This window comes from Zootoca vivipara, chromosome 13 (genome assembly GCF_963506605.1).
Source record: "Zootoca vivipara chromosome 13, rZooViv1.1, whole genome shotgun sequence".
Classification (NCBI taxonomy): Eukaryota; Metazoa; Chordata; class Lepidosauria; order Squamata; family Lacertidae; genus Zootoca; species Zootoca vivipara.
In genome coordinates this window covers 12,167,986-12,191,950 of record NC_083288.1, presented here as the reverse complement: position 1 = coordinate 12,191,950, position 23,965 = coordinate 12,167,986, and the positions used below count along the sequence as shown (strand labels likewise).

The following is a 23,965-nucleotide window of genomic DNA, read 5'->3' as shown; positions in this document are numbered from 1 at the left end:
GACACCTTCCACAGCCGCTCTGTGTTGTGTCTGAAGGGGATCCTCATCCATTCTCATATTTTAGATGGGTGCAGGAGTGGCACTTGCTGTGTGGTGTAGTGGTTAAGAGTGGTAAACAGTGTGGTGTAGTGGTTAAGAGCGGTAGACTCGTAATCTGGGGAACTGGGTTCGCGTCTCCACTCCTCCACATACAGCTGCTGGGTGACCTTGGGCTAGTCACACTTCTCTGAAGTCTCTCAGCCCCACTCACCTCACAGAGTGTTTGTTGTGGGGGAGGAAGGGAAAGGAGATTGTTAGCCGCTTTGAGACTCCTTCGGGTAGTGATAAAGCGGGATATCAAATCCAAACTCCTCCTCCTCTTCTTCTATGGTCAGGCCCAAACATTCTGGACAAGAGTAATATTGGCTCCTTATTCAGCAGCCCTAGGATATTGCTTAACCTGTTTCCCTGCCATCGCTTTTGCAGATGAGCGCTTGGATCTCGACGACGGCCGTTGGGACGATGTCCACGTCATCACCGGGGCCCTCAAGCTCTTCTTCCGCGAGTTGCCAGAGCCGCTGTTTCCCTTCAGTCATTTTGACAGATTCATTGCAGCCATCAGTAAGAGACGTTGCTTTGGGGAGGGGGAGCATCAGAGCATCTTTTGGTCCTTGCAATATTACTTAAATGTGCATGTGTGGGAGCGGTTCTCTGTTGAGTCAGTGCTTTTGAAAAGACAAGAGCAGGAAGAGAACTCAGATTATGCTCTGCTGCTTTTTTTTTAGAGGCCTGCTTCTCTTGAGGCCTTCGAGCGGCAGGGGGAGTCACATTCGGAGCTAAACAAGACCATACCTTGGCTAAGAATCTGTGCCTTAAGCGCAGGTTTGGTTTTGTACAAATTTGTCAGTGCAGGAGGGCCAGATCCAGATCAGGACCCTAGTGTGCAGAGTAGGCACCTTAACCCCACCCCCCCACCCCCGCTATGGTCCCAGTCCAGTTTGGGGAGGCCGTGACAGCAATTGCATGGGGGAAACAAGTTTTTATATGAGAGTACATTTTTCATTGCAATTTTTAATTGGGAGAGCTGGCTTGGATTTGGGATCACAACAGGCAATAAAGGGTTAAAGCCTACCCTCCATGATAGAGTTTCTGGATTCCACACACACACACTCCAGAAATTGATGATTTTAAAAAATCGCCCCAGTATTAAAGAACATAGTAATACATCATGTAGCTTGGACCTCAGAAAGCTATGTTTGGGATCTGATCACCATCAGCTAGCCTTCTCTGTCTCAATTCCTGCCCCCAAAACATAACATCCTCCTGAGCCAATAATAATAATAATAATAATAATAATAATAATAATAATAATTTTATTACTTATACCCTGCCCATCTGGCCGGTACTACTACAACTTTGGGCGACTCCCAACAGAATATTAAAAATACAATAAAACATCAAACATGAAAAACTTCCCTAAACAGGGCTGCCTTCAGATGTCTTCTAAAAGTCAGATAGTTGTTTATTTCCTCAACATCTGATGGGAGGGTATTCCACAGGACGGGCGTCACTACTGAGAAGGCCCTCTGCCTGGTTCCCTGTAACCTCACTTCTCGCAGCGAGGGAACCGCCAGAAGGCCCTCGGAGCTGGACCTCAGTGTCCAGGCTGAATAATGAGGGTGGAGTCGTTCTTTCGGATATACTGGGTCAATGCCGTTTAGGGCTTTCAAGGTCAGCACCAACACTTTGAATTGTGCCTGGAAACGTACTGGGAGCCAATGTAGGTCTTTCAGGACCGGTGTTATATGGTCTCGGCGGCCGCTCCCAGTCACCAGTCTAGCTGCCGCATTCTGGATTAGTTGTAGTTTCCGGGTCACCTTCAAAGGTAGCCCCACGTAGAGCGCATTGCAGTAGTCCAAGCAGCAGATAAAATGACTTTTGTAGAAATCAGGGGAGCTGGTCCATCTGACACACAGGTAGGTGTGATAAATGCTGGCTGCTGAAGAACAGCAGCCATGTGTGCCTTGTTGTCATCATTCCTCACCTCTCTTCCCAACATCTAGTGAGGGAGATGTCTGATATGGTATCGTATGGACAGACTTGCCCTGCTCCGTATTTTGACTGCTGCAGGGTGGTGAAGAAATGCTTGGCACGATGGCATGGCATGTTAGGCATTTCCCATACTAGGCACTGCAGCAAAAGGAGAGGAACTAGTAGACGCACTGCTGATTTTTGCTCACTCCCAGCAGCAAGTTGCAATATCAAGATTGCGCCCTGAGACGCACACTTCCAATGTCTCCAAAAGGTTACAGTTACCTTTCCCATGCCCCTTTGCAGCAGCCCTGTAGAAGAAGAAGAGTTTGGATTAGATATCCCGCTTTATCACTACCCGAAGGAGTCTCAAAGCGGCTAACATTCTCCTTTCCCTTCCTCCCCCACAACAAACACTCTGTGAGGTGAGTGAGGCTGAGAGACTTCAGAGAAGTGTGACTAGCCCAAGGTCGCCCAGCAGCTGCATGTGGAGGAGCTGAGACACGAACCCGGCTCCCCAGATTACGAGTCTACTGCTCTTAACCACTACACCACACTGGCTCTCCCTGTAGCATCCCAAGGGATTTATTGAAAGAAATCATAGATTAATGATCAGATGTGTGTGGTTGAGGAGGAGGATTTTGAATTAATAATTCACCATATCAGACTCCTTCCACCTGGGTCATAGAATATATGATCTACGATATAAATTCCACAGGATGCCGTCTCCATTTTCTATGCTACACGGCCCCAAGTATTGGGTGGCAGAGAAGTTGGAGGGAGGACTGCCATAGCTGCCAAGTATCCTGTTTTCGCCGGGAAACCCCCTTTTTTCCTACCGTTTCCCGGCGGTCTCCCGTTTAGGTTTTTATCCCGATATTCTCCCTTAAATCTGCTTCTGCCGGCGGCCATTTTTCTGGTGCCGCTTTGCACTTCTATGGGCACCAGAAAATGGCGGCGCCGGAAGTCACTTCTACGTGTGTCTGGAAACGCGTAGACGCAACTTCCGGTGGCACTTTGCCCTTCTATGGGCATCAGAAAATGGCGACGGCGGAAGTCGCTTTTACGTGTTTCCGGTCATGCGTAGAAGTGACTTCCGGCGCTGGCGCCGCCATTTTCTGGTGCCCATAGAAGGGCAAAGCGCCACCGGAAGTTGCGTCTACGCAACTTCCGGTGTTGTGGGCTGCCGATTCTGGATCTTTCCGCCCAGGACTTGGCAGGTATGGGGAGGACTATAGCAGCAGTGCAGGCTTCTACATTTATTCGTATCTCTATAGGGGGTGGGGATGCACTGAGTAAGAACTCTTCCTCTGTTTGGCATTGCAGAAATTACAGAACCCTCGAAGCGCAGCTACCGCTTACGGGAGCTGGTGAATTCTCTACCTCCTGCTAACCACAATACCATGAGGGTACTTTTCCAGCATCTCTGCAGGTGAGCAGCTGCATCTCCCGATGCTCCGGGCTGGCGTAAGGGTGTTGAGTGCGAACTCTGCGGCCCACCCCCTCCAGTCCCTCTGTTGAGGTTATCCTCCCACTCCACAAGCCATTGTTCAACCTTTGTCTTGCTGTCGCCCAGCCTTTTGCATCTCCTCTCCACACCTGTCGCCAGCGTGTTAGCTCTCCTGTCCCTAGGCTCCTGTCTGTAAACAGGACTCTCACCCTGTCCACACCCCCAGCCAACCCAAACTTATTTATTGCATTTTTTACGCCACCTTTCAAAAGTTTCCCCTGGGTGGTTTATAGAGGAATTTCCTTCTAGCTGCACTGCTTTGAATTGATGGTCAACATTCTGTGGGTGATTCGCTCGGTTTTTTCGCTATTGGAAAGCGTTAGTATTTGACGATATCACATGGTGTGTGGAAGAGGGATTTGCACATGGTAGCAAGTGTCTTTTAACCCGTGTTAGAAGACACTCGGGCCACATCCGCACTAGACATTTAAAGCTCCCTTATACCACTTTAAACCCCCAAATAATCCTGGGAACTGTTGTTTGTTCAGGGTGCTGAGAGTTGTTAGGCAGACACACACCTCCAATTCTCCTCATAGAGCTACAATTCCCAAAGTTCACAAGAAAGAGGGGTTATTTGCTCAATCGCCCCTGGAGGAACCAAGGGTCTCCTAATGACTGTCAGAACCTGTAACAAAATACAGTTCCCAGGATTCTTTGGGCAGATCCATGACTTTTTAAAGCGCCGTGATGCTGCTTTACATGTGCAGCGCGGATGAAGGTGAACTACAGTAAGATGCCACCACCAAGCGAGGATGCCCAGATAAGATACATCTCTCGCTGCAGCATCACAGTGTCTCTCTTCCCCTTTCACGGAATCTTCCTCTCTTCCCCGCAGGGTTATAGAGTTCCGGGAGGAGAACCGCATGTCTGTGCAGAGCGTCGCGATAGTCTTTGGGCCCACGTTGCTGAAGCCGGAGGCCGAAGAAGGGAACATGACTATGTACATGGTTTTCCAGAACCAGATTGTGGAGCAAATCCTTAGCCAATACAGCTACATATTCCCAGAGAGCTAGGCCTCCCCAGCGGAGCGCGGGAGCCTGGTTGAATGAAGGAGCAGCTGCGACGCAAAGGGGCAGGTCCCATCGCTGTGGGGACGACGGTGTTGCTGGGCAGTGCCAAGACTAGAGACAGTGAAGATATGGGAGGGAGGGAGAGAAGTGGCTAGCAATAAAACTGTCAATGTAGGATTCAGAATGTCCATGGTTGCCTCTCTTGAATGTTGTGGGTCCTGGATGTGAAACCCTGCTAGACGCGAAAGGAGCTAAGTGATCTTCAATTCCCATCCAAAATATCTTTAGCTGAAGGATGTAGTGTGGGCAAAATTTTGGAGGGAATGGGAGGGAGGCTTCTGTGGCCAAGTGCACACCATAATGTTTCCAAGCATCCTGGCTTCTTGCTAAGGGATTATAGGGATTGTCTTGCTACAATTGTCCTGTGAATCTTCAGCTCTTTTGAGCGAACTTGCTTTTGTTTTAAAAAAAAGCACATCCGGATGGTGGGTTTGAATAGGGACAGAAATCCGTTCCAAGAGCATTAGTCACCCAAACTCTAGGCCGTGCGGCACACACCACCTGTCTCTGCTCATGCCCAACACAGAAAATTGCAAGATGCCATCCCATAACGCAGGTCACAAGCGTTTATGGGAATAATGGCGGGTTCAGCTTTGTAGGGTTAACAGCAGTGCATCACCTGCTCATTCCGGTGCATGTCTGTAATTTTAGCTAAGCTTGGGGGTAACTTAACGCTCCTGTGATTTGCAGGTTTGTGTTCAGTTTTCCTCCCCAAGATAGAAAAGGAAGAGTTGATTGCACTCCTTATAGGTAGGTAGCTTTGTTGGTTGGCCCTAGTTGAAACAAAATAAAAAAAATTCCTTCCAGTAGCACCTTAGAGACCAACTAAGTTTGTCATTGGTATGAGCTTTTGTGTGCATGCACGAAATCTGAAGGAAGTGTGCATTTGAAGAAGTGTGCATGCACACGAAAGCTCATACCAATGGCAAACTTAGTTGGTCTCGTGCTACTGGAAGGATTTTTTAAATTTTTATTTTGATCGCACTTGACCGGTTTATTGAGATTGCCCTGTTTGTGGTGTGCAACTTTGTCCACCCGCAGTGTGCTTCCTATACATGTTCTACCTCTGCAAAAAAATTGATCCTGGGAGCATCTGCCACTGATTGAAATGTTTCTTTGTATCATAGAACAAGGCACATGCAGGGCACACACGACTTCTGACGTTGCACGAGAAGCAATATCTGCATGAGTGTTTTCATTGGCAAACTTTCTGGTTCAGCCAAGAGGATTCAGTTTGTGCTTTTAGCACCAACGGTGATTGAGAAGGCTAGTTTTTTGCCATTTGGGAAAAATTCTGTGGCTTAGATCTGTGAACTTCCTGCTCCAATGTTGCACCACTCATCTGTCACACTGCTCAACAGCACAAATAAGTGGCGGAGTCTCACACTGGTAACAATGAGGTCTAATTCTTCCCCATTTCCAGTGGAAAACACCATGTACTGGAAGCTGTGTACATAGGCTTGCTGCCTTTTCCATCCTGCTCTCCTGGTTTGGGCACTGCTGCTGGTACATGAATAACTCAAACGTCTGAGTACACATAGAAGCCCAGCCAAGAGCCCAGGTGCTCTGAGCCATGAGGGTTTAAGGTTGCCTTGTCATGGGAAAACACCGGATTTCATGGCCTGCCATTCTACCAGGAAGTACTTCCCACAGGGAGAAGAGATGCTGTTAAAACTGTGATACATGGCACAGCCAGGACCACTCTACAATCTACTGAAGGATTGGGAGTGGTTTTTTTTTGGGGGGGGGGATATTTTATTTTATTGTTAAATCCAGCATTCAGGAATTCATAGGGGGCAGGGGATGGAGGATCTGTGGCCCTTCAATTGCTGCTTGTACAGTCATACCTCGGGTTACGAACACTGCGGGTTGCGCGTTTTCGGGTTGCGGACCGCGCCGAACCCGGAAGTACCGGAACTGGTTACTTCCGTGTTTTGGCGCTCGCACATGCGCAGATGCGGCGCTTCAGGCTGCGGGTTGCGAACATGCCTCCCGCACGGATCACGTTCGCAAAAAGAGGTATGACTGTATTGCATTCAACAAAAGACAGAGCGCACTCATTGAAAGCAATGAAAGCTCATGTCCATTAACTTAAGGGGGGGATCTACTTTGAGTAGGGCTAGTAGGACCGCCCTACAGCTGCCATTTTCCCCAAACATTTGTCAGGGGCTGGTGGGAGTGGCCACAGGTTCCCCCATGTCTGGCTTAGAGGAACGCTGTTCCAAAATGGCACTTAACCATGACTTGGTTACACCGGATTTTGCCAACTTGGTGCCCTCCAGATGTTTTGAACTGAAACTCCCATCAGCAGCTGGGACTGGAGGGAGTTATAGTTCAAAACATCTGGAGGGCATCAGCTTAGTGAAAGGTGGTATACAGGAATTTACCATGTGGTCTCTCCGGCATCTTTGCCTGCACAGGTTCCAGGACCATGTGGCTTGGTTGGAGGCATTGAATGTGCAATGGGTGCTTCTAAGTCCCTTGCACAAAGCCATAGGCAGATGTAGAAAAGTGACTTTACCAACCTACCTCGAGGGGGGATGGGGGGGAATTGTATTTATGGTTTTAATGAACAATGAAGGAGGAATGTTCATCCTGCTTTTTCACCTGGCCAAGGACAGGATATTTTCTGTGTCTTCCCTCCCAATCTAACATGATATAAGTTTGTCTGCGTTCCCTGCACTGTCTGCGTGGCGTCTGACCTTCAAGACATAAAACCTGCAGCCCCACAACCTTTTAAAGTCCACAGAAAGTGATAAGTCAGTATTGCTATTAAGAAAGTGCCCTTTCCCTATGCACCTCCCTTGCAGATGCAGCTATGTATTTCCAATAATAATAATAATAATTTATCATTGGAGGGGAGGGGAGAGATGAATTCCTCTCCTCCTTTTTTTTAGCCATGTCATGTTATTTACTGTTTTGTGTCCACAGAGCTCTGGGCTACCAGAGGAGTTGTGTGGTTATAAATCGTTGGGAGAGGGAATCCTAACAAATTAGAATGCAACATGCCTCTGATAAACGTTGGCGAAACAAGTTAAATATACTTCTTTATCCCAAAGCATTTCCTGTTCCTGAAAAAGATTTGACAGGAGAGTCAGAGCATTGTTAGCAGGCACAACAAAAATGAGATACTCGAATCCTTTTTGTTCAGGAATCGGACAATTAGCACATCTCCATTGTGGCATGGGTTTTGCAGAAGCACAAAATTATTCAGTCCCTACCACTTACCTTCTACATTAAACAGGTTTTGATTCTTAAATTGATGGTCATTTTAGGAACCATCTTAGACAACGGTGGTTGGCCTGAAGGACTTTTTGGTTTTTCGGTTGCTGCTTTTTTTGCTGGAAGACAATTTGTGACAATTGATTTTAAAATAAACAATTAACCTTTCAATGAAAGAAGTGTGTGTGTTTATTTGGGATTGTGTGATGTAGTGCTTCCCCCCCCCCCCCAAGACAAGTATGCAGTACCGGTAGATTTTTTCCTAAAAGAAAAGCACAGGTGTTACGTCGAGTGTTTAGGATGGAAGTTACAACGTCATTTTGAGAAATGAAGCATTCTGTGTAGACGTATTTGCGTTTGCTTTTTTGCATTGTAGGATCTTCCTTGTGGCTGAGGCTACAATCCATTTAGGGAATCAGTTCTCTTCACTCATTTCCTAATGTGGATTTTGCCTTTTCCAGTTGCTACACATGGAGTCTACCCCAATGTGCATCGCTTCGCGCATACCTCGAGCTGCATTTTGGCATTTAAATGCCCCATCTCTCTTTCTGCATGGATGGATCCTGTTGGGAGTTGCAACTGTTCCTGCTGGGATGAGGGTCTCCTCCAGCTGTTAGCTGGCTTGCAAGCCAAAGTGATGCAAATGAATGAATGAATGAATGAATGATTTTGGTCACAGACCAGTTCCAGCTCATACAAAATCATGGAAGTTAGAAATTGGGATGTGGAACTACAATGCCATGTGAGCGAGATGAATAAACACTCAGCAATAAAAGACAATGAGAGGGGGTTTACCCCAGCAATATATTTGCCAAAATTAGGTAAAGGTAAAGGTGCCCCTGACCATCAGGTCCAGTCGTGTCTGACTCTGGGGTTGCGGCGCTCATCTCGCTTTATAGGCCGAGGGAGCCGGCGTTTGTCCGCAGACAGCTTCCGGGTCATGTGGCCAGCATGACAAAGCTGCTTTTGGTGAACCAGAGCAGCGCACGGAAACACCGTTTACCTTCCCGCCGGAGCGGTCCCTATTTATCTACTTGCACTTTGATGTGCTTTCGAACTGCTAGGTGGGCAGGAGCTGGGACCGAACAACGGGAGCTCACCCCGTTGCAGGGATTCGAACCGCCGACCTTCTGATCAGCAAGCCCTAGGCTCTGTGGTTTAACCCCCAGCCCCACCTGGGTCCAATTTAAGGTACAATCATGATTAAGGTTTAAAATGACAACTTCAGGTTATATTTTAGTGAGTAAGATCTAATTTATATTTTTTAATTGCTGCTACATCTGTACTGTCCCTGTTACACCGAATTGCAAATTTAAATGTGTTTCAAAAAAAAAGAAAGTGATATGGTTTTGTCCATGACAAGTATATTCGGGCACTTTCTCCCACAGTGAAGGGTGAGCTCAGCATCCCTGCTGAGTTTGCCCCCACCCCCACCCCCAAATCCCACCTCCGTCCCCTTAGCTTGGCCAGCCCACTTTCTAATCTCTCCTCTGTCCATTTGGCATCTGTTCAGTATTATCCTGCTAAGGAATGCAGGCAGGAGGACCCAGATCGCCAGGAGTCAGAAGAGAGGGTTGGCGCTGCCAGGACCAGAGGCCCTTCTTAGCTTCTTGGACCTTTGGCAAGGAGAACACTTTACCCGAGTCTTCCCGCAGGTAAATGAAAAGGGAAGAAAAGTTTCTGCACTCTCAATTGCTGGTTTAAGGCGTGTTTGGTTCGCTGGGGTGGGGGCTGGGGGTTCTCCCATGTTCTCTAGGGTGCAATTATTATTTTTCCCTGTTGCATTTTGTTGTTGAGGTCTTGCTTCAAAAGTGGTGGCTGTTTTTTATTGCGGGGGAAGAGAAACAGCCAGAGTTTAGTGATTAATCCTCTTTAAAAGAACAGCAGCAAGAAAGAAAACCAGACATTCCACAGGCAGTTCTGAAGGGGCCACTGTTTGCTGAGAAGGACTTTTTTTTTTTCTTTTGCTAAGGCAAAATTCCTGAGTGAGGAGGAGGAAAAGGTAACAGCAGCAACAGTAGCTGTGGATCTCTCTCCTTCCTTCCTTCCTTCCTTCCTTCCTTCCTTCCTTCCTTCCTTCCTTCCTTCCTTCCTCTGCATCTCTTCCCCCCTTTAAGCTCTTTGGAAAAGGTGGTACAGTAGTTAAAAACAGTTCATCATAATAAAATTATTGTGAATTCCGATGAGATAAGTTGGCTAGACAAACCTTTAGACGCCATCTGAAGGCGGCCCTGTATAGGGAAGTTTTTAAATGTTGAATGTTTTATTGTGTTTTTTTATATATGTGTTGGAAGCCGCCCTAGAGTGGCTGGGGCAACCCGGTCAGATGGGCGGGGTATAAATAATTGAAATTATTAGCATGATTATTTTTTATCTGAACTACCCTAGAGTTCTTTCCTATTGAGGGTGGAACTGCACCCACAAAGAAAAGGTAAGCAAAAGGGCCATTTTGGAAGCATAGCAAAGAGAAAGAGAAAAGGATTTCTCTGTCGCAAGCTGCACAGGCAAGTGAACCTCCCCTTGTTACATGTTGGGAAATAAAGTAAATGTCTAGCTCTTCATTGAAGTCGCAGAAACAGACGACAATGGAGGTGCTTAATATTTTCAGTGGTCAAACGGATCCCCTTTCTATTCTAATCAGAATAAATTGAGCAAAACGTGGAAGTTTAAGTGTATTTTGTTCTGATTTGTTCCATTTATCTATAGGCTGAAATATTTGACTTTTCTTAGTGCAGAATGGAGTGCGTGTTTTAAGAATCTGTAAAGCTCTGGAGACGGCAGACAAACAAAATATATTAACGGTGCACATTAGGGTTACGTCCTGGCCTCTTGCACTGTAAAGTAGGCCCACAACTTAACACGCGTGTAACTTGTGCACATTCATCTTTATGAACTTGGCCAATAAATAAATAAAAAGGGGTTGGACATCCAGGAAAAAGACACTGGCAATCCCACCCACCTTTGAACCCAGTAACTATAGGCCAGGCATGTCCAACAGGTAGATCGTGATCCACCAGTAGATCACTGGATGTCTGGGGTAGATCACTGGTAGATCACTGCCCCAAAGAAGCTGAACAACTGTGGCTCCCCTAAAAAACCTCAACCTTTTACCTCCTCCCCAAAAAAACTCAACAACTTTGATCCACCCCCCCCCCCAAAAAATGGGCTTTCCTTCCTCCTAAAAAAAGCTCAACAACTTTGACATGAACTCCAAAAAAAGGGGGTAGATCACTGCCAGTTTTTAACTCTGTGAGTAGATCGCAGCCTCTTGGGAGTTGGCCACCCCTGCTATAGGCAATTTTGGCTTTAGGCGTGATTCCCAGATCGTAAGTTGTGGGCCTACTGTACCTGCAAACAGTGCCCATGTAATTCTTCCTCCCCAAAGCCAGCCAAGACGTTTTGTTACTGCTGGTAAATAAAAGACTGGGTCTCCCCTTGCCTTCTGTGTGCAGAAGCCGACCAGGCGGGTGGCAGCTGAATCATTCTTCGACACAGACTGAGCGCACACACCATGCATTTAAACCACACGGTTTCCCTCCAGGAATCCTGGGAACTAGTACGTTGCGGGTGCTGGGAATCGTAGCTCTGCGAGGGGCAAACAACAGTCTCCAGGATTCTTTGTGCGCAGGGTGTGTGTGCTTTAAATGCAGTGGTACCTCAGGTGAAGAACTTAATTCGTTCCGGAGGTCCATTCTTAACCTGAAACTGTTCTTAACCTGAAGCACCACTTTAGCTAATGGGGCCTCCTGCTGCCGCCGCACAATTTCTGTTCTCATCCTGGGGCAGAGGTACTATTTCTGGGTTGGTAGAGTTTGTAACCTGAATCATTTGTAACCTGAAGCGTTTGTAACCTGAGGTACCACTGTATATGGTTCATGCCCTCCAACATTTATTCGATGAAAATAGGGACGTCCCAAGCGGGAGATTCCAGGATCAAATCAGCTGGAACGTGTCCAGAGGAGGGCAACCAAAATGGTCAAAGGCCTGGAAACGATGCTTTATGAGGAACGGCTTAGGGAGCTGGGTATGTTTAGCTTGGAGAAGAGAAGGTTACGGGGTGATATGATAGCCATGTTCCAGTATATTAAAGGATGTCATATATTATAGAGGAGGGAGAAAGGTTGTTTTCTGCTGCTCCAGAGAAGCGGACACGGAGCAATGGATTCAAACTACAAGAAAGAAGATTCCACCTAAACGTTAGGAAGAACTTCCTGACGGTAAGAGCTGTTCGACAGTGGAATTTGCTGCCAAGGCGTGTGGTGGAGTCTCCTTCTTTGGAGGTCTTTAAGCAGAGGCTTGACAGCCATCTGTCAGGAATGCTTTGATGGTGTTTCCTGCTTGGCAGGGGGTTGGACTGGACGGCCCTTGTGGTCTCTTCCAACTCTCTATGATTCTAGAAAGTGGGACGGCTTCTGTCAATCCACGACGGTCCCTGGGAAATAGGGACACTTGATGGGTTTGGGATTGCAGCTTCTCCCACCTCCCGGCACTTGATGTCGGAGGCAGCCGCCTCACTTTCCCCGACAATAGGGCTAGATTTCCCCACAGCTTGTGTGCGCACTCGAAACACACCCATCTCCTCTTGATTCAAGATGACGACTGGGCAGGCCTAGTGAGGCCAGTAGTGTGTCCAAGGAAACACTCTCCCATTCCTTGCACTGTTTGCTTTGGGCCGTGAAGACAGGGGGCAAAGGTCAACAGCGCCGCTCCTGTTTGCTCCATTGCTTTCCTTGCACGGAAGTTCCTCCTGGCAGCACCAGCGGCGGCGGCTGTGATCCTGCGGAGGCCAGGTGAGACCCTTCTTCCCTCCGCCCCATCCTGCTGCAGACAAGTTGAATTTCCCAGGTGGGCTGGCTCGATTTGCATGAGGACTCTCACCTGGTCCTGCTCGAGAAGTTGGATCATTGTGTATATTAGCCAAGGGAGGGATCATTGTGTATATTAGCCAAGGGAGGGATCAGCCCTTTACCTTCATTGTTTGGGGTCGTCGTTCGGTTTCGCACACGGCATCGGCCCAAAGTTGGCCAGGTGAAAAAAAAAGGGGTGGGAATATGCCTTGCACCTTTTAATAGCAGATTTATGTAATCCGGCCGACAGTTTCAGAATCCATCAACATGCCTGCCTAATTGCCATAGAAATAAAATAAAGGGGATATTTTTTAAAAAAAAAAAATGAGCAGACACATGACCAGCCCAAGACATTTTGCTGCCTGAGATGAAGGACAAGATCAGGCACCCCCAAACTTCGGCCCTCCAGATGTTTTGGACTACAATTCCCATTATCCCTGACCACTGGTTCTGTTAGCTAGGGATCATGGGAGTTGTAGGCCAAAACATCTGGAGGGCCGCAGTTTGGGGATGCCTGGACAAGATCATGGGTCCCTCCAGCTTGTTCCATGTACAGAAGCCAACTAGAACAGCAGTTTAGGTCCCATCCTCAGCATGCATTGAAAACGTTCTCATGTCGCTTTAACTGTCATGGCTTTCCCCATCGGGACGCGGGTGGCGCTGTGGTCTAAACCACTGAGCCTCTTGGCCTTGCCAATCAGAAGGTTGGCGGTTCGATTCCCCGCGACGGAGTGAGTTCCCGTTGCTCTGTCCCAGCTCCTGCTAACCTAGCAGTTCAAAAGCACACCAGTGCAAGTAGATAAATAGGTACCACTGTGGCAGGAAGGTAAACAGCGTTTCCGTGCGCTCTGGTTTCTGTCACGGCGTCCCGTTATGCCAGAAGCGGTTTAGTCCTGCTGGCCACATGACCCGGAAAGCTGTCTGCGGACAAACGCCGGCTCCCTTGGCCTGAAAGCGAGTTGAGCGCCACAACCCCAGAGTTGCCTTTGACTGGACTTAACTGTCCAGGGGTCCTTTACCTTTACCTTTTTTTTTTAACATGGCTTTCCCCAAAGAATCCTGGGAACTGTAGTTTGTTCAGGGTGGTGGGAACGAGAGCTTTGCGAGGTCGGCACCCTTAAGAAATGCAATGATGTTGTGACAACTTAAGAAGTGCAGGGTCCCTTCATAATAGTCACAGCCATGCCCCGCTCGCAGCCACACACTGTTCAAAGATTACACAACCCTCTAAGATAATACAAATCGTCTTATAATAGGGGCACCGGCTTGCCCTGCAATCGAGGGGACCACCGCTGCAAGCGTGCTGATATCACTTGCACATGCCGCACAACATGCCACAAAGAATGTGCATGTGATGCAGCATTGCGTGACATGAGCATGCCGGGCAACATGTGCACATCACCGCAGAATGCTGAGGGGGCCCGTCCCCCTTCTTTAAAATTTTGTGATGCCTCCCCCCCCCCGGATGGCGCCCCTGTCTTGTAATGTTACAATAATAAGAATTGGGGGTCCCTGAGGATCAATGCAGATCTACTAGATCTACTATTTTGTGAAAGAATGTGCATGTGAAAATGATTTGTGGTGCTCCCTTATCTTCTTTTCCGGGGGGAGCAAATGGTATTTTCTTTGTCGTTCCATTGCACATGGTGAACATGCACACCATTCTATTGAAGCTGGAGCAAAACCATGTCTGTTGTCCATGTGTACACACGCACACACACACGCACACACACACACCCCAAACGCCTGGAGTAAGCAACAATTGGTGTTAGGCAACAGTGCAGTAGGGGAAAGTAGACTACAATCCGCCAATTTCTGCAATTTCTGCAATCCATCCATTGGCCAATTTCTGGCGAACCACCAAGTGCCTTTTCTGCAGGGATTCTTGAAAAGGATGCTGAATTTTCACCTGGTCTTGCAAGGCACTTAACAAGCATTAAGAAGGTGCCTATACTCAGGATCACTGAATATGGATTAGTCATGCCTTAACTTTTCAAGAGAACCCGAGCACAGATTCTTGCTTTGTAAACATATCTCGCATCACAAGGACTCGGTGGAGGTGGTACTGCCTATACTGGCATCTCCACGACCTCATTTTTGCTCCCTTTCATTCTAGGTGGAAGCGCTTCTGAAGTGTCCTATGTCCTAAGTGTTCTCTTCCCTGAGGGTACAACGGGCCAGCAATGGAGACGGTTGTGATTGTGGCCATTGGGGTGCTGGCGACCATCTTCCTGGCTTCTTTCGTGGCTCTGGTCGTGGTGTGCAGGCAACGTTACTGCCGGCCCAAGGACTTCTTGAACCATTATGATACCAGGTGAGCGTGCAAATTTTTGAAAAAGAAACGGTGAGGGTGCGACGTAACGCTCCCCTCCTCAGCCGCCTCCAATTCATGAGACATTGCACTGGGTGATGCAGAAAAACTCCGTGCTCTCTCGCAGGGACCCTTTAACAACATGTCAGAATTGAGTGACAGGATGGAAAACAGGGTCTGGGAATCAGTATTGCCTGGGAAGGTATCTCTCCTATGCACAATGTTTTAACAGCTTCCCAGAGGAGATTTGTAAAGTGGTTTGTGTATGAAAGGTCTAAGGGCAGTGGTTTTGAACCCGGTGAATTGGATTGCATAGATTAGATTAGTTGAAGCAGCCGTGTGGGGTGGAAGGAACCGCTGTCTTGCCTGCGAGGAGCGCCTGATGGGAAATGTAGTTCTCGAGCCCCGCCTCTGCTTCGGAGGTGGCTGTGCTGCCCAGAGATGGGCCAGAGTTCGAATTCATGCGCAACTTGCAAAAATAAAATAAAACCCAACCCCGACCTAACACTAAGATCTGAGGGGAATGACACTCCATTCACCGTATGTTTTTATTCAACATTTTTTTATGAAGAATAAATGGCCATTGCAGTATATCAGTATGCCCTTTGTTTGTATCTGTTTTTTCCTCCGTTGGGATTTCCCCCCCCCCCAGATTATCTGATTACAGTATTATTATTTAAATTTGTTTTGTTTTCCACCAATTTACAAAAACAAAACAAAACATGTTGCAGGGCAGTGAGTGACTCATTTTTTTTTTATTAAAAAAAGCCATTTCAAAGCTACAGTACTGCTTAAATTTTAAACCTTAAAAGAAATGATAGGCAAAACCACAAAATGATGGAAAATAATTGTACCGGTGAAAACGCTGGCAGCATTAAGATTAATTCAGCAGTGTAAATAAGTTTTGACGGATGCAATAATGGAAAACCGATTGGTATTGTTTTTGTAAAATGCGGTATTTAAGATTTAAGATATGTCAAATGAACCATGGCAAGCGAAGAAGGGAAGTCATTGATATCTTAAGGATGTGAAATTAGTATTTGAAATTGTAAAACAGAAAATTTAATAAAAAATTATTTTAAGAAAGAAAGAAAGATCATGATCTCGATCCCAGTTCACCTTTGAACTTTCCCCGCAGGCCCATCGTTGACTTCAGTGGCACCATGGAAACCCAATCTGAACCTTCAGAATTGGAATTGGATGACGTGGTTCTAACAAACCCACATATTGAAGCCATCCTGGAGAACGCAGACTGGATTGAAGATGCTTCGTAAGTTTTGCAGCGATGCCTCCCCAGGCAGCATAAAATGGGGAATAGGGTTGTTGTTTTTATTCACCCAGAATTGTGAAAGGTATTAGGAACAACTGCAGACGTCTTCTTCTTCTTTGATGATCACTTGTAACTGAGCAAGATTGTCTTCCATGAACACGGTCTTAACAGTGAGTCCGTAAGTGACTGTGGTGGCCAATTCTGGATCCACATGTCCTTCCACAGTGGGAACATAGATTTCCGGGCGGGAGTTGATCACGGTGAGGGTTTGTGAAACATGCCTTTCTCTTAGCACGCTTCTCCCTTTCGTCCTGAGTTCAAGCATCTTCAAAACCCATGACACCTTTGGTAAAGGTTGTTCTCCAATTGGAGCACTCGCAGGCCAGTGTTTCCCGTTCTCGGTGTTTATACTACATTTTTTAAAGATTTGCATTGAGAGAGTCTTTAGAACTCTTTTGTTGACCACCAGCATTACGCTTTCCATTTTTAAGTTCGGAATAGAGTATTTTCTTTGGAAGACGATAATCCGCACAACATGACCAGTCCAACGAAGTTGATGTTGAAGAATCATTGCTTTGGCACTGGTGATCTTTGCTTCTTCCAGTACACCGCCATTAATTTGCCAGTGTAATTAATTAATTAATACCAGGGATTATAGTCTATCTGAGTGTGAAACGCAGAGCAGTTGGCAAGCCAGACTTTTCCCATGAAAAACACCCTACGATTTTTCATCGGGGGTTGGTGGTGGTGGGGAGTAGCTGGTTTTGATGGGAGGAAGATGAATGGTGAACTTTGAGAAATACCCCCTTTCCATTAGGAGCAGGGAACCAATGTGATTTTTCAAAATTTGCAGTTTACTCCATTTTGCAATGTAGCTCCCTAACCGATAATCACGTGAGCAATCAGTCCTGTGACACTTCCCTTTTCTGCATTGGCTACAAAAGTGGTACAACAGGAGAGCTTGGATGATTCTTTCAGTGGTATCTGCTAAAATACCTCATCGCTTCTCAAACTCACTGCTGTGTTTCTCTCCCCCCCTCTTTCTTCCTCCTTTCAGGGGCCTGGTCTCCCATTGCATTGCTATCCTGAAGGTAAATCCCTTTCTTTTGGGGGGGGGCACAATGTGAGGATGCTATGCGCGGCAGCACTGACTCACACCACCCCTCTTTGGACAGATCTGCCACACCCTCACCGAGAAGCTTGTTGCCATGACGATGGGCTCGGGGGCCCAAATGAAGCCTCCGGCAAGCCTCAGCGACATCATTGTGGTTGCCAAGCGGATAAGCCCCAGGTGAGAGTTGCCAGGGGGCGATGCCAAACTGGCGGGGAAGCGTTAGAGCAGGCCGAGGGTCGGAAGCTTTGCATCCCTCCAGGTGTTGTCACATGGCAATAACAAGGGTGCAGAGCCTTTCCCCAGCTTGGGGGGCCACATTCTCTTCCAGGAAACCTCTCGGAGGCCGCAGGCCATCGGGGAGAGGAGCCCGAGGCAAAAGCGAACGGAGCGCTTGAACACTACCTATGCACAGCAGGCTAGTTTCTTCACCCTCCCGCATCTTTATCTTCCGTCTACGCAAGCAAGGAGCACGATCAGAGTTTAAAGACAAATTCCAGCCAGGCAAAAAACCCTTGAGGGTACAAAACAGGGGTTGTGAGCAGTGTGGCTCAGGAGGGGGTGTGGCCTGGGGAGAGTCCCAAGGTGTTTATAGTGAGGCCCGGAGGACTGCATTTGGCCCTTGGGGCCTGAGAGTCCCCATCCCTGAACTACAATTCTTACCATACCCAGACTACAACAACAACAACAACAACAACAACAACAACAACAACAATTTATTTATACCCCTATCTGGCTGGGTTTCCCCAGCCACTCTGAGTGGCTCCCAACAGAATATTAAAAACATAAAATATCAAGCATTAAAAACTTCCCTAAACAGGGTTACCTTCAGACGTCTCCTAAAAATCAGATACCACTACTTGTTTTTTTCTGACGGGAGGGCGTTCCGCAGGGAGGGCACCACCACCAAGAAGGCCCTCTGCCTGGTTCCCTGTAACTTCGCTTCTTGAAGTGAGGGAACCACCAGAAGGCCCTCGGCGCTGGACCTCAGTGTCCAGGCTGAATGATGGGGGTGGAGACGCTCCTTCAGGTATACTGGGCCGAGGCCATTTAGGGCTTTCAAGGTCAGCACCAACACTTTGAATTGTGCTCAGAAGCGTACTGGGAGCCAATGTAGGTCTTTCAGGACCGGTGTTATATGGTCTTGGCGGCCGCTCCCAGTCCCCAGTCTAGCTGCCGCATTCTGAATTAATTGCAGTTTCCGAGTCACCTTCAAAGGTAGCCCCATATAAAGCGCATTGCAGTAGTCCAAGCAGGAGATAACTAGAGCATGCAACACTCTGGCGAGACAGTCCGTGGGCAGGTAGGGTCTCAGCCTGCGTACCAGATGGAGCTGGTAGACAGCTGCCCTGGATACAGAGTTGACCTGCGCCTCCATGGACAGCTATGAGTCTAAAATGACTCCCAGGCTGCGCACCTGGTCCTCCAGGGGCACAGTTACCCCATTCAGGACTCTCAAGTCACCCCTGGACTACAACTCTACTCATCCCTGACCATTGGCCATGCTGGCTGGGGCAGATGGGAATAGGAGTGCAATGACAGGTTCTCCACCTCTGGTCTGGCTAATGATTTTCCATCCAGGGTTGCAAAAAAAAAAAAAAATCTAATTTTCTGCTGTGCGAAAAGGATGGGGGGGAGAAACATAAGAAACACACAGTTTGACATTGTTGGGAGCCGCCCAGAGTGCCTGGCGAAACCCAGCCAGATGGGCGGGGTATAAATAAATGTTGTTGTTGTTGTTGTTGTTGTTGTTGTTAGCTGCCGCATGAAAAGTGTGTGAACAAACTATGGTCATTTCAGTGAACGCCTACTGCGGAAATACTTTAATGTGCGATGTTTGATGGTGTTTTTTTAATATATATATTTTGCTGGAAGCCTCCCAGAACAGCTGGGGCAACAACCCACTTAGAGGGGCAGCATATTAATAATAAAATTATTAGTAGTAGCAGTAACATCAGTCTGCAGATTCTCCTGTATTTCCAGTCCACTCCTTCCCCACCAACCTGAGTTGTATTGGGCTAGGGCAGGCATAGGCAACCTTGGCTCTCCAAATGTTTTGGAACTACAACTCCCATGATCCCTAGCTAACAGGGCCAGTGGTCACGGATCATGGGAGTTGTAGTTCCAAAACATCTGGAGAGCCAAGGTTGCCTATGCCTGGGCTAGGGCATATTCTGTGTTCTCACGCTCCTCTCTTTCTTAATGCGCCTGTAGCTCTTATTAATCTTTTTTTTTTTTTAATTTTTTTATTGAAGTTTATTCCAAAAACAAACATACCAAATTTTTATGACAAATATTACAATATATCCAAAAAAAACCTTAACTCAAATGATAATTAATCTTCAAACACAAAGATAACAAAATCATTTATACTATTATTGTGATGTTGACTTCCCATCGCCTCCCATAGTGCTTCTCATCTTTTTTTGCAAAGTACATACTTTCCTCTTCATCTTCTTATAATTTCTTTTGTACCACAATGGCTGGCTTTAAATTAAATAGTAAAAAAACAAAGCTCATGGCTAAAAATATATCAGCGGAAGAAAGGTAGCTCTTATTAATCTAATACACACCACTTGTGTTACAAAGGGCCTTGAAAGAGCCGTCTCTTCCCCATAGGCTATTGGTTTTCTTTTTTCTCCCAGGGTCGATGATGTGGTCCGATCCATGTACCCACCACTGGATCCCAAACTTCTGGATGCCAGGTGAGTAGGCAATGTCGGATAGGCGAGTTGTCAGTGGAGGATAACAGGAATTGTGCAGCATGGTCATACATCCTCTTTGGCAATCGATCGGGGCCGAGTAAGATTGCCTTCCATGAAAACGGTCTTAACAGTGAGTCCGAAAGTGACTGTGGAGGCTGATTCTGGATTTTTTAATCCCGTGAACAAACAACAAATAGTAATTCCTTTTCTGTACCGGGGGCAGGGGAATGGGGGGCATTTGGCATTATTCTGACCAGTCTCCATCCTTTTGAAGGACAACAGCGCTGCTCCTTTCGGTCAGCCACTTGGTCTTGATCACCCGCAACGCCTGCCACTCCCCCAGCCGCATGGACTGGATTGACCAATCGCTGTCTGCGGCAGAGGAGCACATGGCTGTGTTGCGCGAGGCAGCCCTTGCCTCTGAACCGGAGCGCACTGGGCCAAGCGGCGATGCTTTCCTGCAGGAGCAGTCGACGATCTGAGAGATAAATCAGAAGGCCAGAGCTCCTCGGATGAACTGTTCCCCGCTGTCGTCTCCTCTCTTCCCCTCACCTAGCGCCACAGTCGTGACCGCAAAGCTTGTGCCGTCCGCTGCGTAGCGTAGTTTTGCTGCACGGTTAGCACCCCAGAGATACAGGACTGAATCTCTGCTCCCTTGATGTCTTGTTCTAATTCTCTCCCATGTGTGGAACTGGTGACACTGAGATGCCAGGTCAGAAGTGGGGTGCTGTTGGGTTTTTTTTTTACAGCGAGAAGAAAAACGTCATCTATTGTTGAAGTACAAGTAAGGCCACATAAAGGGGTGCTGTGTCAAAATCTGGAACCCATACAGATTGCAAAGATCTACTTGAGGTATGTCTGGGGTTCGAGGGCCTGGCTAGTAGGATTTACGGCTTTGCATTATTATCCGAAACCATTATTATCACAAGCTGCCTTTGAAAGCTCCCTCCATTTCTGGGAATGTAGAAATGTAGTTGGATTCTAAGGCCTGTGTTCCTAAAGTTTTATTTATATACTCTGAGCATAGCTGTCAACCCTCCCTTTTTTTGCGGGAAATTCCCTTATTCCAGCGCCGTTTCCCACTGCTATCCCGGATTGTTAGACATACCGTAGAACTGTCCCCGGGACGGGTGAGGCTGCTGATCCCTTATTTTCAAATCCGAAAGTTGACAGCTATGACTCTGAGCATCCTACAGTACAAACTGAAGACTACAGAGAGCTGGAATGTAACTCATCTTGTTCCAGTACATTTCTGGTGCACAGAACCGACGTTTAAGTTTAAATTGGTTTTTTTAACATTTAAAATGTAAGCAGATTCCTCGCTAATTCATCTTAAGGCACTTCCACATGGTCTGTTTTTTATTGAGCACTCCTCATAGAATTTATAGAATGGTAGAGTTGAAAGGGACCCTAAGTGTCATCTAGTCCAGCCCCCTGCAATGCAGAAATCTTGATTTGTTCACTTACAATTTGCACAGAGGTTATATAACATCACTTGTAGTCCTGTGCTTTCCGTACTGAAAAAAAGTCAGATAAGAAGAGAAGGAATAGCAAATTGCACTGGAAAGTGTGGCAAAATAACCACTAGCTTGAAATAACCACTGGATCTTTGTGTACAAATCAGAATGAATTCGCAATAAACAGCCAGTTGGATGTCCCCTTGGTCTAAATTGGCTTTATGCAAAGAGGTTTTTCCTCCTATGCAAAGGAACATGTTTATACTTTTGGGATAAACCTGTCAGCATTTTTATTCCTTTGGGATTGTATATGCATACGTTTCTTGATAACATATTTAGGGTGAGTGCTGCCCATATGCCTAACCATTAGGCCACCATGCCTTGCAAACTACTTCAAAAATAAAAGGGCCCTTTTCAAAATATATCTGGGGAGGGGGGGAATGAAATATTTAGGGCAGCTCTTCAGATCATCTTTTCCCTATCAAATCCATGTGTGTCCCACTCTGAAAATGAATTTTAAAAATGAATTTGCTCGTGGTTGATTCTAAAATGAGAGGTGAAGGGGCTCAGACCCATTCCATGTCATGATATCAGACACAGATATCTCCCCATCAGGACCAGCCCCATACATTTGGCCGTCTATATGTGAGCATTAAACACGTCCCTTGCAATTCAAAGTGCTGGAGTACATAAGGCAGAAAATCCCACCAACACCTTTCCTTCTCCTTTGCAGCAAAAGTACAACCATAGCTGCCAAGTTTTCCCTTTTCTCACGAGGAAGCCTATTCAGCATAAGGGAATTTCCCTTTAAAAAGGGGTAACTTGGCAGCTATGAGTACAACTGTAATAAATAAAATAATTAACAATCTGCTTCCCTTTTGTGACAGAGGGGGTGGAAATTTCTTCACCCAGTGGTAGGGCCGTACCAGTACGAAATTTTAGATGTATGTGGGCTGTTTATGGCTCAGTGAACTCCACACATGTTCAAAGATATTTATTTGTTACCGACGCTGTTAATTTTCAAGAACATCCACTTTCCCTTATTTTTTAAGGAAGATGTGAATCTCAGTCAACTGATCCTTCAGCTGAATGCTCGTTGTTCAGCCTGACACAACTTCTCTCAAAACCACACTCTTTCCTAGCTTGGGCTGTGCAAATATTTTCATCTGTGGACTTGACGCTCCTATTTCCGCTCTTCATTCAAACTGTTGTCTTGAAATAAAATATGGGAGTTCCCATCACCTAAACGTAAGAGTGCTTCCAGACATGGGAGTCATATTGCAAAAAGGTGTTTGACGTCCTTTTCTTTTTCTTTTTAACTGACAGGTTTTTTTGTGGAAAGTATAAACCTGGATTAAAGGGGGAAATACAGGCTGGTGTTTAGGTGCTTACGATAGGGGGGCAGGTGCTGTGAAAAGCTTGCAAGCATGAACGACGCCAACAATAAATACCTATCTGGAACTACTGCTTAGTCAGGAAAATGGTTATCCAAAGGTGGGTCAGCACCATTTATAGACATTGATAATGACATGTAATTTGTTAAGACCTACTTTATTACAATAAAAATTGCAATGGTTCTCTACAGCAGGGGTGGCCAACTCCCAAGAGACTGCGATCTACTCTCAGTGTTGAAAACTGGCAATGATCTACCCCCTTTTGGGGGCTCCAGGTCAAAGTTGTTGAGCTTCTTTTAGGGAAGAGGAAGGCCCATTTTTAAGGGGTTCAGGTCTAGCTTTTTTAGGGAGGAGAAAAGCCAGTGATCTACCAGTGATCTACTACAGATGTCCAGTGATCTACCAGTAGATCACGATCTACCTGTTGGACGTGCCTGCTCTACAGTATTGCAAAGAACATGGCTTTTGTCCCAAACTGTTCTTACCTGTGTCTGAAACAAAATAATACATTGTACTGGGTGTGACACCTGGATGTAACAACATAGTGTAATTTACTTGGAAACTTGTGGAGAATTAACAGCCCCGTACAGTTAAAGCAGTATCGTGCCACTTTAAAGAGTCATAGCTTCTCCCAAAGAATCCTGGGAAACGTAGTCTCTTAAAGGACACTGAAAGTTGTTAGGTGACACCTGTTCCGCTCACAGAGCTAAAATTTCCAGAACGGTTTAGCATTCAATCCCTCTTCTCTGGAAATCGAAGCTCTGTAAGGAATTGGGTCTCCTTACAACTCTCAACAGCTTTAAAGATACTACAGTTCTCAGGAATTATGGGGAAAGCCATGACGGTATGATACTTCTTTAAACATCCCATGCGTTTTTGTAAACCACTTTGAGGGTTTCTTTGTTTTTGGCAATTAAGCGGTGTATACTTTTTACAAAAGAAATAAAAATAATAAGATGGGGTCTGAAGCTGCATCTGTTTTCAAGCAGTGCCAACAACTCTCTCTCTCTCTCTCTCTCTCTCTCTCTCTCTCTCTCTCTCTCTCTCTCTCTCTCTCT

At 46.6% G+C, this 23,965-nt stretch overlaps 2 protein-coding genes across 7 annotated transcripts in view; both read left to right on the top strand.

The window, feature by feature from the left end:
• ARHGAP27 (Rho GTPase activating protein 27) overlaps nt 1-8,712 on the top strand; it is a 60,614-nt gene extending 51,902 nt beyond the window's left edge. For all 3 annotated transcript variants that reach the window (XM_035134996.2, XM_060282318.1, XM_060282319.1), the window contains exons 14-16: nt 466-600; nt 3,337-3,442; nt 4,356-8,712. In XM_035134996.2, coding sequence (XP_034990887.2) covers nt 466-600; nt 3,337-3,442; nt 4,356-4,533 — 419 coding nt within the window. In that variant the 3' untranslated portion in view covers nt 4,534-8,712. The remainder of the gene's footprint in view (nt 1-465; nt 601-3,336; nt 3,443-4,355) is intronic.
• Nucleotides 8,713-8,840: 128 nt separating this feature from the next.
• TMEM98 (transmembrane protein 98) lies at nt 8,841-23,863 on the top strand. 4 transcript variants are annotated; one of them, XM_035137167.2, is made up of 7 exons: nt 8,841-10,243; nt 14,776-14,973; nt 16,109-16,240; nt 17,298-17,331; nt 17,416-17,531; nt 19,997-20,056; nt 20,331-23,863. In XM_035137167.2, exons 2-7 carry the CDS (start codon nt 14,843-14,845, stop codon nt 20,536-20,538), a joined length of 681 nt encoding a protein of 226 aa, XP_034993058.1. In that variant the 5' UTR covers nt 8,841-10,243; nt 14,776-14,842; the 3' UTR covers nt 20,539-23,863. The 4 variants fall into 4 exon arrangements, with proteins under 4 accessions (XP_034993058.1, XP_034993056.1, XP_034993055.1 ...); XM_035137165.2 differs by having other exon boundaries at nt 8,842-9,467; XM_035137164.2 differs by having other exon boundaries at nt 8,843-12,602.
• Nucleotides 23,864-23,965: the final 102 nt, after the last annotated feature.

What these genes read in the sequence shown, in the direction of transcription:
- TMEM98 (XM_035137167.2), top strand. Translation starts at nt 14,843, where the DNA reads ATGGAGACGGTTGTGATTGTGGCCATTGGGGTGCTGGCGACCATCTTC. An exon ending in TTGAACCATTATGATACCAG is followed by an intron (nt 14,974 to 16,108) that starts GTGAGCGTGCAA and finishes CTTTCCCCGCAG; the next exon opens with GCCCATCGTTGACTTCAGTG. An exon ending in ATTGCATTGCTATCCTGAAG is followed by an intron (nt 17,332 to 17,415) that starts GTAAATCCCTTT and finishes CTCTTTGGACAG; the next exon opens with ATCTGCCACACCCTCACCGA.